This window comes from Lepisma saccharinum, chromosome 18 (genome assembly GCF_977018435.1).
Source record: "Lepisma saccharinum chromosome 18, izLepSacc3.1, whole genome shotgun sequence".
In the NCBI taxonomy this organism is placed as follows: domain Eukaryota; kingdom Metazoa; phylum Arthropoda; class Insecta; order Zygentoma; family Lepismatidae; genus Lepisma; species Lepisma saccharinum.
In genome coordinates this window covers 23,673,829-23,692,377 of record NC_139246.1, presented here as the reverse complement: position 1 = coordinate 23,692,377, position 18,549 = coordinate 23,673,829, and the positions used below count along the sequence as shown (strand labels likewise).

General features: G+C 37.8%; 1 protein-coding gene across 1 annotated transcript; it reads left to right on the top strand.

Annotated features, from left to right (window-relative positions):
- The first annotated feature begins 5,738 nt into the window (after positions 1 to 5,738).
- On the top strand, positions 5,739 to 17,408 carry LOC146002165 (uncharacterized). Its single transcript, XM_083139882.1, has 2 exons — positions 5,739 to 7,031; positions 15,437 to 17,408. The coding sequence occupies exons 1-2, from the start codon at positions 5,739 to 5,741 to the stop codon at positions 16,913 to 16,915; spliced, it is 2,772 nt and encodes a 923-aa protein (XP_082996008.1). The 3' UTR covers positions 16,916 to 17,408.
- Positions 17,409 to 18,549: the final 1,141 nt, after the last annotated feature.

Below are 18,549 nucleotides of genomic sequence, written 5' to 3'. Positions count from 1 at the left end.
TGATAGATTTTGTCGAATTAATTGTGCCGGATTATCAGGTCTTGAGATGACAGCCTAAAACAGCTGATTCATTGTATCACATTTTCGTTTGTTATTTTGTCACAGGGAGTAATAATAAACTATATTAATATCTCATTTCATTGTGTTGACATTTATAAAACAAAGGCTCCCTTTGCATTTTATGAATATACATATGTCAATTAATGTAAATGTTGCTTTTCAGGATGGAGTTCATTTTGTGCTGGTCACTTAAGTATGAATAATGCCCAGAAATTTTGACAGTTGAGTTAGTAATTAGGTCAAGGAAAGGGTTATGTTCACTGTTACTCTCTTGGGTAACTTTTCTTAAGACCCAGTTTCAGTTCATCCGTTAATGTTTACAATATTGCAAATTTTACTTTCTTGCTTAGTATGCCTATTGTTACGTAATTCTGTACGTTAACGAACACGGCGACCAGCGCTACCGGAGTAATGGGTTACATTGAAATTGTGAGCTGAATTAAAATAATTTCAGTGTTCATCTAAATGGGATTAATCCTAGTGTATTAGTTTCATTTAGCATACCCGTTCATCAAGGCCCGAAACTCCCATAGTGTGTACTGACACACGTTGAGTACGTCACATGAACGATTCAATTTTGAGTTTTCGAGCCGCAGGCACGTCACATTAAGATTACGAGACGTCAGTGTTAAAAGTTTTATAGGCATTAAGCAAATTTTTATTTTAATTTTTGGGCAAAAAAAAAAAAAAAAATGGGAACGGAAAACGAACCTGTGACGTTGGAATCGTTGTTCGCGTTCATCAAACAGAGTGATGAAAGGAATGACCAACGGTTCCAAGCGTCAAAAACAAGTATTGAGTTGCTGAAGTCAGAATTAAATGACAGCAACCAATTACTGAAGTCAGAATTAAATGACAGCAACCAATTGCTGAAGTCTGAACTTACTGCACACACTAGTAGGTTGGTGGGAAAACTTCAGTCAGACCTCAGTGATACCAGCAAATGTATCTTAGACTTGCAACAAGATGTGGTCAAAACAAGTGAGGGTCTTCAAGATCTCACTTTGACAGTATCTCAATACAGATTAGAATGCATGAATAGAGCTGAAGGGTTAGATAGGAAGTATGATGAATTGGCACGTAGGTTAGATTCGGAAGTACAGGGTGTGCAGAAATCGTTGGAACAAATAAAAACTGATAATGATAGTCACATTAGATCGTTGGAAGGGCAAATTGTAGAAAAGGTGTTGGGTAAGATTGCAGGTAGAAGTCAGGACTCCAATCGAGTTCCTAAGGATTATCAATTAGGAAAAGCGATCAGTGATAGTGAAGTGGCAGTGGTAAAGAGGGAGTCTCTATCATCCTCTCAACCGGTTGTGCATGTTTCTTCTCAGCACCTAGGGTCTGAAACTTTGGTTATGAATACTCTGCCGCCAGAAGTTATGGTAACGCTAAAGTCTCTCGAGAATTCCATGGATAGGGTTAGCAAGGTTATGGCCAGTTGGGAGCAGGGGAGTCCTCGTAAGGTATTTGGAATGCAGAATAGTGTAGAAAAACAGGTTAAGGGTAAAAGTGTCGATCCCTCGGTAACTGAAATCACTGGGGTGGGTCGTTTGGATAAGGCCACTTCCACAGACAATTCGGATGCAGGGAATGTCAAGTCAGGTATAATGCGGAAACCATTTGCGGGCTATCGTGTTTCTAGTGCAGAGTCATCGACTGATGCTGAGAAATATGGGAGAGTTAATTCAGCGATAAGAAAGAAGGGTATGAAGTCTGATATCAAGTCCTACATCAAAAATTGCGAGTTGTGCCAGCGTACTAAACCTAACAAGCATCCGGCTAAATATATTGCTAGATCACATGTAATGGATAAGCCAGGGCAACTGTTGTTTATTGACCTGCAAGGCCCATTCACTTTAGGACCAAAACGAGAAAGGTTTCTTTTCACGGTCTTGGATGCGGCATCGCGGTACTTGGTGGCTTACCCCGTTACTAATAGCAATGCAAAAACCGTTGTGAATAAATTAACGCAAATTTACTTCGTACATTTGGGGGTTCCAAAACAAATAGTCTCTGATAATGGGCCTCAATTTAAGTCAAACATTTTTCAAGAAGCAATGAAAGCATGGGGGGTACAACTCATATACACTCCAGTATATCATCCGTGTTCTAACCTTGTTGAGCGCTATCATTCGGAATTGAATCGCCTGATGAGAGTGCTGTGTAGTTCAAGTCATGCAAAGTGGCCACAGCACGTTGCTGAAGCCTTATATCTCTTGAACGGTTCAATCACTCCTCAAACGAGATACTCTCCTTCGGAACTCAGGTTAAATATGCCGAGGAGATTGACCGACATACCGCTTTTGGACGTGGGTAATAATGTGACCTGGGATGGCAAATTGGTTATGTCAAATTTAACCAGTTTCGGCAAAAGACAGGAAAGGTTGAAAAAACTTAATGCCAAAAAGGCAGCTAATCCTAACGTTGAGGAGGGGAATTTGATCTTCGTAAAAATCAAAATCCTGGTGGCATGAAAGATAGGGTAATCAAGAAATATTGCGAGCTCTTTCTGGGGCCCTACATTTGTGTTAAAAATAACGGTGATTCAACACTTTCGTTGATTGATTGTGTCACTGGGGAAAGAGTGAACAATCAATCTATTGAACACTGCAAATTATGGAAGTGTTCAATGGATAAATTGAGGTATTGGGTGATAAAGGTGCAGGACTTGAATCTGGTTGGAATAGAGGAGTTGCTTCAGAAATTAATGGATTCCTGTGAGTCAGGAAAATTCTGTGGTCAGGGTTCAGAACGTCAATGAGAAAAATGAACATAGGTAGTTTAATTTCCTTTGTGAGTCAAGTGAGTAGTGCCTGCGGCGGGCAGATTTGTCAAGTTGGTACTATTTCGCGGCGGGCCAGAACAAAAGAATACTTCCTATTGTTTCTATCTCGCTTGGCGATTCTTAAATGAAGAATATGCATGTTGATTGTTTGCTCAAAGCAATTATTGGCTTTAGTCCATGGTGGGATTGGTGTTTTAGGGAATTTATGGCAAGTTTGAGACAGTTACGCTTCAACGCATATAAGGTGGTATGTTAGAAGTACTTTTCAGTAGAATCAGGCTCGAATATTGATTTTATTTTGTGCCAGGATGACAGCAACAGGAATTTGCGTCGAGCTTGATCTTTAGTCTCGTACAAAGTAGTTGAACAGGTGATGTCAGGTGTCGATGAAAAGTTGACAAGATGGCTTCTGCGGTTGTGTGGTCTAAGTAGGCTAGTGTCAGCGGCGGACTGATTGGTCAAGTGGACATAACCTTGCGGCGAGACGGCACGCAAACCGTGGAGTTCAATCTTGATTGATTGATTGATTGATTTAGTTTATTTTACTTCGCGTTTTGTGCCTCTTGGCTAATTTGCGAAGATGGGGATGAGTGATGAAATGATGAAATGGATGAAAATGGACATTCACAAACAACCATACCCGACCGGGATTCGAACCCGGGACCCTTGGCGTCGCAGCGCGATGTGCTAACCACTCGGCCACAGGGTCGGGCGAGTTCAATCTTAAGTCAATACCAGTTCAAGGGCACATTTATGGGGTGACCAGTACGAATTCAACTTCTATCCTTCTGTAGGAACTATTGTAATAACCACACTTTAAGATAGGGTGAATGTAAATAATATTAAACGAATGGTCATTATAGAAATAAGTTGTTTGTACAAATGTAAATGTTCTGTGTTCTATACTTATATGTGATAGTGTGAGTTGATATGTTGTGTGTAAGTTGTACAGGTAGTTGTATATTGTTTGGGTTCAGCCTCTTGTTGGGCGCCAATTATAACAAGAAATGTTATAATGAACATATTTGTATGTATTTATTTTAGTGTACTTCAATAATTCACGTTTACTTTTGGTAAATTTCATCAAAACTGCCACACTACGCTTATCATTCTACTGGTGAACTTTGTAGTTAAACACTTGTACATGAAAAGGCAACAGTGTAAGGAACGGTTAAAGGAATGATTCATGTAATCGGTTCCCATACCATACGGGATTACAGTTTCCGGGCCGATTCTGGACAGAAAAATGGTGGTGTTAATTATGTGAGTAATGTGATATTCTAATAAATGGATTTAAGTGAAAACTCGAACTTAACGAGTGAATTTGAAGCAGCGGAGTTCGAAACATTGAACTTATTACGGCGAATCGAAGAGCGGACTCGTTTGTTGACGAACGGGTAAAAGAGGGATTCAGTGGGTTCGTTCGACCGAAAAAGGAAGATGGAGAGCTCGTAAGGTTTGATCGGAAAAGAATATCAAGGAATATCCGAACATCTGGGAATTTGCCATGCAATCCACATGTCGCAAATGATTCATAAAGGTTCAGTAAACATGCAACGCAAAGAATATCGGTTCACCAAGTAAGGATACAGCCGATATTTGATGACTTTGTTGTGCAAGTGATCTACGGATCGTGGTTCGGGCATTGATTGTAAGTACCAAACTTCATTTATTAAGTGCACCCAGACGTCTGTAGGAATATCTGCATTAAAGTTTTCCACTTCGCAAAATATGCTAGCATTCGTGTGCATCGTGTATGGCCATTAATCAGTATGCATCGCACCGTTAGTTTGAGCGGGAAAGCAGCGCGTGGGGTAGCCATATTGGCATAAAAATTCAACTGATCAGCAATTGCAAACTGTAAATTGTTAAAAGTAAATATCGTTGAATATTCTGCTTAATGCACACAATTCTTATTATTACTATGCTGTTAGAGTTTTGTGAGTTGAACAAGGGTAATACATTGTGCTGCATGTAGAAAAAATTATGCCTGTTGTAAGCACGAAAATTGAACTTTTGTAGTAGTGTTTCAATATTGAATACACGAACTACTACAGACTAAATAATTAATGTAGAGTTCAGCGAGAAATAAACAAAGTTCTGTTTTTGAATTTCTTTAATAATATCGATAAAAGTTACTGATAGATTTTGTCGAATTAATTGTGCCGGATTATCAGGTCTTGAGATGACAGCCTAAAACAGCTGATTCATTGTATCACATTTTCGTTTGTTATTTTGTCACAGGGAGTAATAATAAACTATATTAATATCTCATTTCATTGTGTTGACATTTATAAAACAAAGGCTCCCTTTGCATTTTATGAATATACATATGTCAATTAATGTAAATGTTGCTTTTCAGGATGGAGTTCATTTTGTGCTGGTCACTTAAGTATGAATAATGCCCAGAAATTTTGACAGTTGAGTTAGTAATTAGGTCAAGGAAAGGGTTATGTTCACTGTTACTCTCTTGGGTAACTTTTCTTAAGACCCAGTTTCAGTTCATCCGTTAATGTTTACAATATTGCAAATTTTACTTTCTTGCTTAGTATGCCTATTGTTACGTAATTCTGTACGTTAACGAACACGGCGACCAGCGCTACCGGAGTAATGGGTTACATTGAAATTGTGAGCTGAATTAAAATAATTTCAGTGTTCATCTAAATGGGATTAATCCTAGTGTATTAGTTTCATTTAGCATACCCGTTCATCAAGGCCCGAAACTCCCATAGTGTGTACTGACACACGTTGAGTACGTCACATGAACGATTCAATTTTGAGTTTTCGAGCCGCAGGCACGTCACATTAAGATTACGAGACGTCAGTGTTAAAAGTTTTATAGGCATTAAGCAAATTTTTATTTTAATTTTTGGGCAAAAAAAAAAAAAAAATGGGAACGGAAAACGAACCTGTGACGTTGGAATCGTTGTTCGCGTTCATCAAACAGAGTGATGAAAGGAATGACCAACGGTTCCAAGCGTCAAAAACAAGTATTGAGTTGCTGAAGTCAGAATTAAATGACAGCAACCAATTACTGAAGTCAGAATTAAATGACAGCAACCAATTGCTGAAGTCTGAACTTACTGCACACACTAGTAGGTTGGTGGGAAAACTTCAGTCAGACCTCAGTGATACCAGCAAATGTATCTTAGACTTGCAACAAGATGTGGTCAAAACAAGTGAGGGTCTTCAAGATCTCACTTTGACAGTATCTCAATACAGATTAGAATGCATGAATAGAGCTGAAGGGTTAGATAGGAAGTATGATGAATTGGCACGTAGGTTAGATTCGGAAGTACAGGGTGTGCAGAAATCGTTGGAACAAATAAAAACTGATAATGATAGTCACATTAGATCGTTGGAAGGGCAAATTGTAGAAAAGGTGTTGGGTAAGATTGCAGGTAGAAGTCAGGACTCCAATCGAGTTCCTAAGGATTATCAATTAGGAAAAGCGATCAGTGATAGTGAAGTGGCAGTGGTAAAGAGGGAGTCTCTATCATCCTCTCAACCGGTTGTGCATGTTTCTTCTCAGCACCTAGGGTCTGAAACTTTGGTTATGAATACTCTGCCGCCAGAAGTTATGGTAACGCTAAAGTCTCTCGAGAATTCCATGGATAGGGTTAGCAAGGTTATGGCCAGTTGGGAGCAGGGGAGTCCTCGTAAGGTATTTGGAATGCAGAATAGTGTAGAAAAACAGGTTAAGGGTAAAAGTGTCGATCCCTCGGTAACTGAAATCACTGGGGTGGGTCGTTTGGATAAGGCCACTTCCACAGACAATTCGGATGCAGGGAATGTCAAGTCAGGTATAATGCGGAAACCATTTGCGGGCTATCGTGTTTCTAGTGCAGAGTCATCGACTGATGCTGAGAAATATGGGAGAGTTAATTCAGCGATAAGAAAGAAGGGTATGAAGTCTGATATCAAGTCCTACATCAAAAATTGCGAGTTGTGCCAGCGTACTAAACCTAACAAGCATCCGGCTAAATATATTGCTAGATCACATGTAATGGATAAGCCAGGGCAACTGTTGTTTATTGACCTGCAAGGCCCATTCACTTTAGGACCAAAACGAGAAAGGTTTCTTTTCACGGTCTTGGATGCGGCATCGCGGTACTTGGTGGCTTACCCCGTTACTAATAGCAATGCAAAAACCGTTGTGAATAAATTAACGCAAATTTACTTCGTACATTTGGGGGTTCCAAAACAAATAGTCTCTGATAATGGGCCTCAATTTAAGTCAAACATTTTTCAAGAAGCAATGAAAGCATGGGGGGTACAACTCATATACACTCCAGTATATCATCCGTGTTCTAACCTTGTTGAGCGCTATCATTCGGAATTGAATCGCCTGATGAGAGTGCTGTGTAGTTCAAGTCATGCAAAGTGGCCACAGCACGTTGCTGAAGCCTTATATCTCTTGAACGGTTCAATCACTCCTCAAACGAGATACTCTCCTTCGGAACTCAGGTTAAATATGCCGAGGAGATTGACCGACATACCGCTTTTGGACGTGGGTAATAATGTGACCTGGGATGGCAACGTTTTTTCTTAAAAAAAGTACTGAATACACCCCCTATTGATTTGAGGCTGGGTGAGCTCCAGAGCCGCTTTATGCGGGGACAAGGCCGGAAAGATTCCGACCTTAGATACCTGGGGAATCAAACCCAAGTCTCCCGCGTGGCAATCAGACACCATACCGACCACATCACCAGCGCTTCCTGTTTAAAGAATATTAAAATATTATTAAGATTAACATTATTTAAGTAAATAATGTAAAAACGTCTCGTTCATTTTCAAACTGCTGCGTACAGATGGTGTTGTAATGGTACTTTTTATTAATATTACAGGGCATTTCTTTTTTTAAAAAAATAGATTACGACAGTGCAATGCTCAACGTTGAAAATTATGATTTCTACGAAGCAAGAACCAAACTGATTCTGCAAATATGTTAGTGGCGGTAGTAATATAATCGCAATAATGTTCTCTTTCTCCTAAGTGGTAAGCTTAGCTTAAGAATTAATACAGCACTAATTGCAAGTCAAAAAGTTAAATACAGGGTGAGTTATAAGTCTGCATACCTGTGGTGAAAACGGTGACTAATGTTTATTTTTCCTTTTGAGGCAGGTGAACCGATGAAAAAGAGATGCCACTAACGAAGGAAGAACGGATTGACATCATTCTGTTGGCTGGGAGTGGTACCACCCGTCATATACCACGTACGTTCAATGCAACTCACAGAGATGTGGAGACCCCGTAATGGGGTGACGTGTGGTCAGCACGTCGAACCCTCAGCCGTTATAGAAGATTTTTCCAGACAGGGTTACGCTACTCACTCATAGCTCCCAAATTTCCTTACGATGGTGGATTACCACCGGTCCTTACATAGGCCGAAAACCCAGAGACTGAACACAGGCGGACTCTTTTATATGTAATACCATATTAAAAATATATATAATAATTCATATGCATATATTTGTGCGTGTGTATGTAAAAATTAAAATTTCACCCCCCCCCACCAACAGTCTCCAATGATTTCGCACCCTGGATAAAATATACAAATATTCTCATTTCAAAATATATTCGAAGAGAAAAAAACTATAGTGCCCAACATTTTGTTAACTCTTTTGCAAATTTCCGAAATATGGGTAAAAAAATAGGGAAGAATCAATGAAAATTTCCAAGTCCTTAGAGTTAGTATGTAGGCTACGTACAATTTTCTTTGATTTTAATGTAGTCAATTGATACAATGCATTGGAGTTTCTCAGTATGTCTCAAGGCTTTGCACTTATTCCATTAGACTTTCAACAAAGTCCCATTCTGTTCAGGTTATTTCCATTTTGTGTTGTTAATGATTTTTATATCATCTGCATATAGCAAAAACATAATGAATAATTATTTACAGACTCACATGTATTTTAAATTAAAAAGCAATTTTAACTTCAAGTTACGGCTAATAAAATGGAAGTTTCGACTTTCCTTATACAAACAAAATCTTCAACGTGTCCTATTGCCGCTGATGTGTTTTTCTACACCATCGGAAATTTGGTATTAACAAGAGAACAAGTGAAATAATACTTCCGCAAGCGTAAGGCTAAGTTTTCCCCTCTTCCTACGACAGACCACTCTTTTCCCAGTTCACCGCGAGGAAAGGTCGGAGGGTGAGGAGCAGTTTAGGGTCCTCGCGTTTGGCTGGTCACAAACTGTTCCTCCTGCCCTTAAGAATAATTAGATAAATAATAAAATATTATAAGTCTTTGTGATGTATGTTCTTGTAAGAATCTAGACGACTGTGTACTATGTTCGACACACACGTTGTAATAACTTTTATTAACAATGAGACAAAGCACTCGTTGTATCTGAAACTTACGTGTGCTTTTTTTTCCTTACTGAAACATTCTGTGACGCACTCATGTATCAGCTTTACAGATTCCCTTCAATTTTTTTTTTAAATTTCTATTATAGTGGGATGGAAATGCCACCTGTATCAAGGACATCGCGATTATCGTGGACATTATGACGTCATGCATACGAGTCGGAGCAGGAAAACGGAATCAGGCAGAACACGTGGTGCATCTTGTGTTGTTCTGGATGTGTGTTGAGTATGTGTAAACCGCAGAAGGATCGCGGTAAGTATTCACGTCAATATTAGAGCTAATGCATTACATTTAATGTGTGAAATAAACAGCCCCATAGCTATATATTTTGGGGAGGATTGTGGTTTGGCGCCCCCCCCCCCCACATTACAAAGCACCGACATTTTATGTGCGTCCTTTAATATTTTCTTCTTATGCCATGGTTTGTGATATTCACATCCTACAAATTTTGAAATGAGGAATCAAAGAAAAAACAATTATAAATAATATAGGTTATTCTTAAACATTCGTAGTTGGCATTCCTAATTTGAAAAAAGTTTAACGTATTTAAGAAATATTTCAGTTATGCCTTAGTGCAGGAGTTTCCGAAACTTTTCCATTTCCCTGCGCCCTTAGTGTTTCAAAATTCTTTCGCGGCGCCAAAGTCAGATTGAAGGCCTATTTAACACTTGCAACGTTTAGTGTGCATAGGTTACTTCCGTTAAGTTTAAAAATAAACACATAATTATATTTAAAAAGTAATAAATAAGCACGTATTTGAAGCCATAATACCTAAAACCATTTGTAGGCTACCAAATAAGTGTCAATGAAAATATTGAAACATTCCGCGGCGCCCCTGTAAGCCAACTACGGCGCCCCAGGGCGCAGTGGCGCACAGTTTGGCACTGCCTTAGTGTATCAAGAACATATTAGAAAACGTACCATTGCTACTACTACTACTTTTAGAAACAAATCAGTGTGTTACCAGAATGCAAACAATACAGGAAATAATAACAATAATAATAATATGAAAAAGAGTACAATATGCAGTATGTTCTCAGTAAAAAAAAATGTAACTTAAAGTTATTCAACTCTGCTTGAAAAAATAACACCAGTATAAACTATGCATTACATATTGTTGTAAGTAAAATTTAAAAAATTTTCGTTACTTGATCGAACAGAGAACGTCGTGTACCGAGACTAAAGGTGACATCTACTTTCACGTGGTGACCTCCCAAAGGAAGTATCTAGGGGACACTTCATACATGAAAATCTTCAATGGAAATAATTGTCGAGTAACACATTGTATGTTTTCCTTCTCCCCTTACCTCTGTCAAGCATAAATTTCTCCGTTCCATATTCTGAATTTGTTGCATTAAAAAAAAGCCTTCTTTGCAAAGCGCTCTAGGCTTCAGTCCCCCTTCCTCCCGCATACTCTTTGCTACAGCCCTGGATATATAGTTCTTACTTTGGGAGGATACTGTCCATTGTTGGAGAGAGAAGGGGGGAGGAGGAATATTGAGTTCTCACTATTTCATATCCTCCATCTTGAAAATATCATCTTATGACCCACAGATGGTGCAGATTTCTTAGGTAAACATCTGACAACACTGTTGTTTGAACAATTTTCTTAGGAGAAGATTAAGCCCACTTAAAAAATTAAAATACGGGGTGAGTCAAAATCCCCTTAACACCCCCTACAAAATTTAAATGTAAAGCTGGGTACAATTGGCCATGACAGAAACAGGTTACATCCAATGGGAACTATAGTTGTGTGTCTCCGCCATATTGATTTCAACTTGAAAATTTTAAATGGGAACGGTGCGATATATCAAATCAGGCTAGAATTTCACTAGAAATGCAGTGGTGAAGTTTTTCAACGTATAGGATATGTACCTCAGACGTTTTGTCCATGTACCGCTCCTGCCACTCGTTGGTCTGTCGTCTGCTGGAATAGCTTGGCAGCAATCACGTGATACCTTTCACGAGGGCCGCTAGAGGCAGCACGTGCTTTGTTCTCCGCCAGCCAGAGCTGACCGTTTTTTTTTTTGTTTTGAGGGAAATTTGAACACTTGGTTGCCACATTCACCACGGAGATAGAGAAAGGCAACTGGCACGTAAGGAGCAGGTGTATCAGATGCCGAGAGGAAAATAATTTGCCATCTAGAGGCAAATAGCTCATTTGCGGACGAGCTATTGTAGTCACCGTTATGCTTAACTGAATGGAGATATAAGTGAATTTCGGATAAGCCTAATTACACCTGGCACACCCAAGATAGTTGCCTTCCCCACCCAGGAAGCGTTTTGTCAAACAAATATACTAATATGCTATCGAAATCTCTGGGTATTAATACCTGAGGTATACTCTTCAACCCCCCCTCCTTTTGATTAAAAAATTATCGTATCATAATAAAGTTACATTATTTTCCTGTAGTTTACGGTTATTACAAGCATAAGAAAACAGTTTTTCTTTGTGACGTTTCAGGAGAACACACGCTCCTTTCATCAGACATTTATTTTCATTTTGACTAAAGATACAGTTATAACAATGGTTAGTAATTTTTTAAACAAAAAGAATCTGTTATATAATGGATGTTGTCAATGTTACATTGTTGTAATATAGCAACTTAACTGTGAAAAAATAGTCTGTTTTATTTTTATTTCAGATTTTTTAAAATTATGAATCCAAAATATCATCAGGTAATTCAAATTCATCATTGTTTTCACAAAGTCTCTTGATGTTTTCTGTTACATTAAATTTTAAAGATGGTGGCTTACTCCATTTGTGAAAGAGAAAACTCCATACTGGATCTATGTTACCATATTCATTATTTAATTTATTCCAGTGTTCTTCTGCAATGAACGAAGCTTCCCAGACATTCAACTCTGTGTTTCCCGTTAATCTTTTTAAAACCCTTCTCTTTTTAATCAAATGCTTCTCTTCGATGATATGAGTTGACAAACCTGTTCTTGGGTTTAGATTTATAATGTCCAAATCGTGTTCGTGCCATCTTATTGCCATTTTCCTTGCTGTTTGTCCCACATAATCTTTTGAACATGAACAACTTATATTATATATTCCTGTGGTTTCCACATCTGGTAGAGAGTTTCTCATTTTGAATTCATTAAATGTACATTCCAAACTTCTTGGTGATTTAAAAACAATTTTGAAATTAAAACTTCTAAAAATTTTTGCAATTTTATGTGAGAATCCCTTGTGGAATGGGATGCACACAAATTTCTTTTCAACAGATTTTTCATCTTTGTCTGTATTTCTCTTTTCCGTTAGTTTTCTTGCAACTTGTTTTTTGATTTGGTTTATTCTGTTAGTGTGAAAGCCATTTTCTTTTGCTATATTAAAGAGCCTTTCTTCTTCATTTTTGATATCCTCATTATTAGAACATAGTCTTTGTGCTCTCAGGAAAAAATTTAAAAATATGTTATCCATTGTTATACGCGAATGTTCTGATTTGGCATGGATGTATTTTTCCCCCGCTAATTTTTTCCTATGGACTGATGTTTGAATTGTTGAGTCAGTTGTCTTAATTTGCAGATCAAGGAAAGAAATTACATTGTTATTCATGGGTTCGCAAGTGAATTTTATCCGAGGATGTGATTCATTTAACAATTTAAATACGTCCATGATGGTGTTCTCATTTTTAGCAATAATTAGCACATCATCTACATACCTGATGTAGAGTTTGATATCCGCACCTATCACATTAACAATTGGAGATTCTATGTAATGAAGGAAAATGCTGGAGATGATTCCGGATACTGGGTTTCCCATTGATAGACCATTACTTTGCTGATAGATTTTGCCATCAAATAAAAAGTAATTGTAATTTGCACATACAGTAAACCATCGAACCATTTCCCATGATTCTACTGGGTTAACCTTCATCTCAATAAGCCATCTGTGTAATGCATCTGTGGCACCTTCTATTGGGACACTAGGATATAAATTTTCAACATCAAAACTTGCAATACGATACTCATTATTCCAAACAATATTTTTTAGTTTCTGTTTCACTTCATATGCATTTTTAACACTGAATGGTGTTTGTTGTTTAATTATAGCAAGTCTTTCAACTAAATATTTGGATAGTTTGTATGCAGGATGTGTGAAAGTTGCAATGATGGGTCGTATGGGAGTTCCCGGTTTGTGAGTTTTTGGTAGTCCAAAGGCAATCGGCAGGGTTGAATTTTTGACAATGAGTTTTTTCTTCATTTCTCTTGGTATCGTGATACTGCTTTCAATTACTTTCTTTACCTCATTTATTATTTTAGTTATAGGGTTTCGAGAGGTTTCTGTGAAATTGTTTACTTTGAAACATTCTTCCATTTTTTCTTTATAGTCCTTAATTCGGATAAGGACAGGTTTATTTTCCTTGTCCGATTTTATTAAGAAAATGTCGTTTTCTTTCAACCAGATCTTGAAACCATGAACTTTTTTCCCCAACCTTATATGCTCTTTCTCCCGTTCCGTGTATTTTGGACCTCTGTTATTTCTTCTGTTGTATTCAAAACTTAACCGTTCATCAAGAGCATCATGTGTGAGACTTCGTAATTTTCTCTTTTCCTCCTCATCATCTAAGAAATTCAGTGCTTTCTCTATTGAAATCACAAAATCTTCCTTGTGTATATAAGCACTACCAACTGAAAATTTCATTCCGAATTGAAAAATTTCTATATACTCTTCAGGTACCTCAATATCCGTAAGATTTATAAATAATCTGTTGTCAATGTTCTTAGTTTCTATTTTATCAGTGACATTAACTACTTCCCTTCTTTTATTGTTGTTGTATATAACTTGTTCTTCTTGAATTAGCTGGTAGAATTTCCTATCAAGTCTCCTTTCTGAAAGTTTGATGTAGTGTTCTACAACTTGTTGTGTAGCTCTGTTTACTTTATCCCATATGAGTGGATGCAAGGAATTTGACAATGTTATGTGGAGATCATATGTCTTTCGAGAAAGGCTGTCCAATTCTGAGTATGAGTCCCTGATTAGTCGTCCTATCATTAACATTTGTAGCTTTCCTTTAAATTCACTGGTGTAGGTATTACGAGTTCGAACTTTCCACTTCAAAAAATTTGGCACTATATTGTTTAACTTGCATCTTCTCAAAAATCTGATTCTCTGAAGTGTTGTTTGAATCTTGATTTGATATTGCTGGAATGTACGTACCTCTCTCCCCGTAATAGATGAATAATAGTTTTTCTTGTATGTACGCATTGCTTGCATTATAGAATTATTTTCCTGTAGTTTACGGTTATTACAAGCATAAGAAAACAGTTTTTCTTTGTGACGTTTCAGGAGAACACACGCTCCTTTCATCAGACATTTATTTTCATTTTGACTAAAGATACAGTTATAACAATGGTTAGTAATTTTTTAAACAAAAAGAATCTGTTATATAATGGATGTTGTCAATGTTACATTGTTGTAATATAGCAACTTAACTGTGAAAAAATAGTCTGTTTTATTTTTATTTCAGATTTTTTAAAATTATGAATCCAAAATATCATCAGGTAATTCAAATTCATCATTGTTTTCACAAAGTCTCTTGATGTTTTCTGTTACATTAAATTTTAAAGATGGTGGCTTACTCCATTTGTGAAAGAGAAAACTCCATACTGGATCTATGTTACCATATTCATTATTTAATTTATTCCAGTGTTCTTCTGCAATGAACGAAGCTTCCCAAACTACAGGAAAATAATTCTATAATGCAAGCAATGCGTACATACAAGAAAAAGTTACATTAGTTGAAATTATTTGTACATAAATATGTTCAATGAACGTTACAAAATTTAAAAGTTGAAACATTATATATTTCTTTCTTTCAGCTTATTTAACAAAGCCTAAATTTTAATTTATAAATTGCAGCAATAAGTCAATTAAATTCAGGATCATTACTTCCTTACAATTGAGCCTGATTTGTGAAACACATGAAAACGCCCAAACAATTGCATAATATACCAACATCACAAAACTTAACACTGTCATATTTGTTACAGAGCCGTAACAAGTTGGCTGTGTTAATGATATGAATAGAAATATCATCCTTCATTTACTGACGAATAGATTCCTTATTAACCATTATTCTTAGAAAATAAGATTTTTCGATACATGTTTCAAATGTTGTATTTGTTTTTTTTTTTAAAGTTCTTGATTAAGAACTGGTTGAACCTTTAAGACAAAGTTAAATATAACTTTCTGTTATATTTTCAGGGCGGCTCTGACCTGTTGCACATATGTACGAGAGAAATGATATCTACGACAGATCTAGCGTGGAGACTGATTGTGCATCTTACCATTCTTGTTCAGTGTAAATGCGAAGTGATAAATGGTGCTCAGTGTTTATCTGACCCTTTGTGTGGTTACGACAAGAAATACATTACCACAGAAGATGAATGCGAGCAGTTTAACTCTCGAGCTGCAAGTTATGACATGCCTACAGACAACGTGAGACATGTTACAGTGGTGGGTTGCCACACAAGTGAACTGACAGCTAACTCGTTCTACGAGTTTCAGCAAATTGAAAGCCTGGTGTTTATTAAGAATCATCTGAGGGTATGGGATTCTCGTACATTTTCTATCTTGCCGAACCTTGTCAGGTTGAACCTTAATGGAAATCCTTTGCACGAACTTGACAGCAAAACTTTGCTCGTTTCTGACTCCATAGAATACCTGTCCTTGAAGAACTGTGGCTTGGAATACATGGCATCGTATGCCTTTGAATATCTGAGTACCCTTAGAATTCTGCACTTGGACCATAATCCGCTAGGGTATTGCAAATTTCGTGACAGTTGTTCCACAGTTTCGTTTCCAAAGACTTTAGAAACATTGAGTCTCGTAGACTGTCATCTTGACATCACAGACATGAAACTACTTGAAATATCACCACTCGTAACTCTCGACTTAAGCAGAAATCCACTCTTTTATCTCGATGATCGATTTCTGATTTCGACAAATCTTGAAGAACTTTATCTGAAAGGATGTAATTTGAGCTACATCAGCAACTATTCCTTCTCAAGTTTACCCTCCCTAAGGTTGCTAGACATGAGTCACAACAAGTTCAGTGCTACCAACATCTCAGTGATGTCATACTCTCTGGAAGAGGTTAGGTTGGAGTTCTGTGAAATGGATTACATCCTACCGGGAGCGTTCGAAAATTCACCATCGTTGAAGAGGCTGTACCTAAGGGGAAACAACTTCTCGCGTGCTATGGCAGGAGGGATTTTTCTCGCATCCAAGTCCCTAGTGGAGTTAGGATTGCGAAATTGTAATATTGTGTATATTTCAAAGTTAGCCTTAGAGAAACTACCTTCACTAGAGAGAATTTATTTAGACGGAAACCCTGTAACAAATTATTCTCAAACAGGACATCAGGATCTTGAAACTTCTGGTTACTTGTCTACCAGCACTTTGCTCTATGAATACAGTGATGGGCCAACCATCTTAGATTTAACAACAGAGAGAACAGAGACATCTGTTGGTCGAATTATGAAACCAAACTATAAAGTAGTAACTGGTGTGATTGTAATTTTCTCCTTCTTTACTACAGGTATTCTTCTGATTATCTACACTAAAGTTTCGGATGTGTTGAGACAGCGACGGAAGCTAGCTTCGATGGAAAGTATATACAGCCGTAATATAGAGTTAAACAATCTTCATTCATCACCTCCTTCATCTGAGGGATTGATATGAAAATTATATTTGTAATTTATTCTTGACTCGATGCAGACGTGGCCGTATAAGTGGAGGAGCGCTCTCGTATGCACGCGTGGAGCCTTGTAAGAAGGGCAGAAAGGGGAATGTGAGCGGGGTAGGAGTTTTCGTCGATTGTTTCATCTGATTCGTTAGCAACAGAGCGGTGTGGCAGTGTTGTCATTGCAGAAGAAATAGGAGGTGATTCCATGAAAAGAGGGCGCCTTTCCCTTCAGTATTATTTTTACCTCTCAACGCAAGCAGCTCCCCAATCTTGCTCTGCTCCTTATTGGCCTTGAGGTGCAGTATGCAGGCCTGAAGCTGGCATCACAAGGGACACACACTGGGCTCCACACGTGCAAGCGAGTTGCTCTAGCCTGCACTAATGTATCAGAAACAACTTTTATATGTAGTACTAAGTCTACAAACATCAACCACACTGTTTTGCAAACCATTATTATTTGTTGTTATCCGAAATAAACAAAATGCCACATAGCTTTTAGTGGATTAAATAGCACACGCCATATCATTGAGAATTTATCTTCCATTTTAAATTTTGCATGAACCAATCACAAGAGAAACTTGCTTCAGATGAATGGCGAGACAGTACCTTTAACCAGTCAATGTGGAGCAAGTGACGAACTATGCTCAGGCCTAGAGCTCCAGATAATAGCGACAATGGAACTCGATGCGCCCACCTTAACAAAAGCATCGAGAGAACTGATAATTTTCACCAATATTTTAAAAATTTAGTAACAATTTGGATCTTCCACATAGAGCATGGTATTCCCGCTGTATTTATATTTCTAACAATTTAAATTGGTTTTTGTAAGGCGTGATGACCCTAGTACCTAATATGGCCTATTTTATGTTCTCAAGTAGTTACATGGAATTCAACAGATAACGCTAGTATGTAACTTTAGACTGTCCGAATGATGCGATTGAACCTGTTGGTCATACCGTATCAATCCATAGGATTATTCTTTATTTTTTAATTTTTAACTTTCTCCAAGCTTTATTTCACCTTACGTTCATTCACCTGTTTACAGCAGGTGTCCAAACTCTCAGGTATTTGAATTATGCACAGTCGAGAGTTAAGCAGACTTCCACTTCCTGATTTATTGAGGCTGCAAGGTTTACATGAGGTAAACAAGGAGTAAGCAGCTGAGAATAATAGGAATATAAAAACTGACTCATCGGCGTATAGGAAGTCTCCAGAGACAGGGGTTTAGAGGAGCGGACAGACTGGCAGGGGACCCACTTTTCGTTTGGAGCAGAGAGAGGGAAGAACACTCTGGGAAGGAGAAAAAGAGAGGAGTCAGCCTGAGTTAGGAGAACTACCCACGAAGCCTAGAGAGAGCCTAGTTTCATTTTACTCTACGTTACCAATTTCATTATCATTCTTCTAAGTGTAGACAGGTAACTATCCTAACCATAACCATGATTCCGGTTCGAAGGCTAACAAAATCAAAGGAAGGACTATTTGCCATTTCTAGTTGTATAGTTAGGTATTGTATTTCAGTTGTACCTTTCGCAGCCAAGTATCCAACTTGTCATGAGGACAAGTGGTCTCATCATTACGAGGATGAATGGTGATTAGCTACATTTTCCTTTAAGCTATTGGGAGTGGTTGG

Bases quoted from the DNA above. Each gene is read 5' to 3' on its own strand.
- LOC146002165 (XM_083139882.1), top strand. From the start codon at position 5,739: ATGGGAACGGAAAACGAACCTGTGACGTTGGAATCGTTGTTCGCGTTC. The intron at 7,032-15,436 runs GTACATTTGGGG...TTATATTTTCAG, and splicing joins AATTAACGCAAATTTACTTC to GGCGGCTCTGACCTGTTGCA.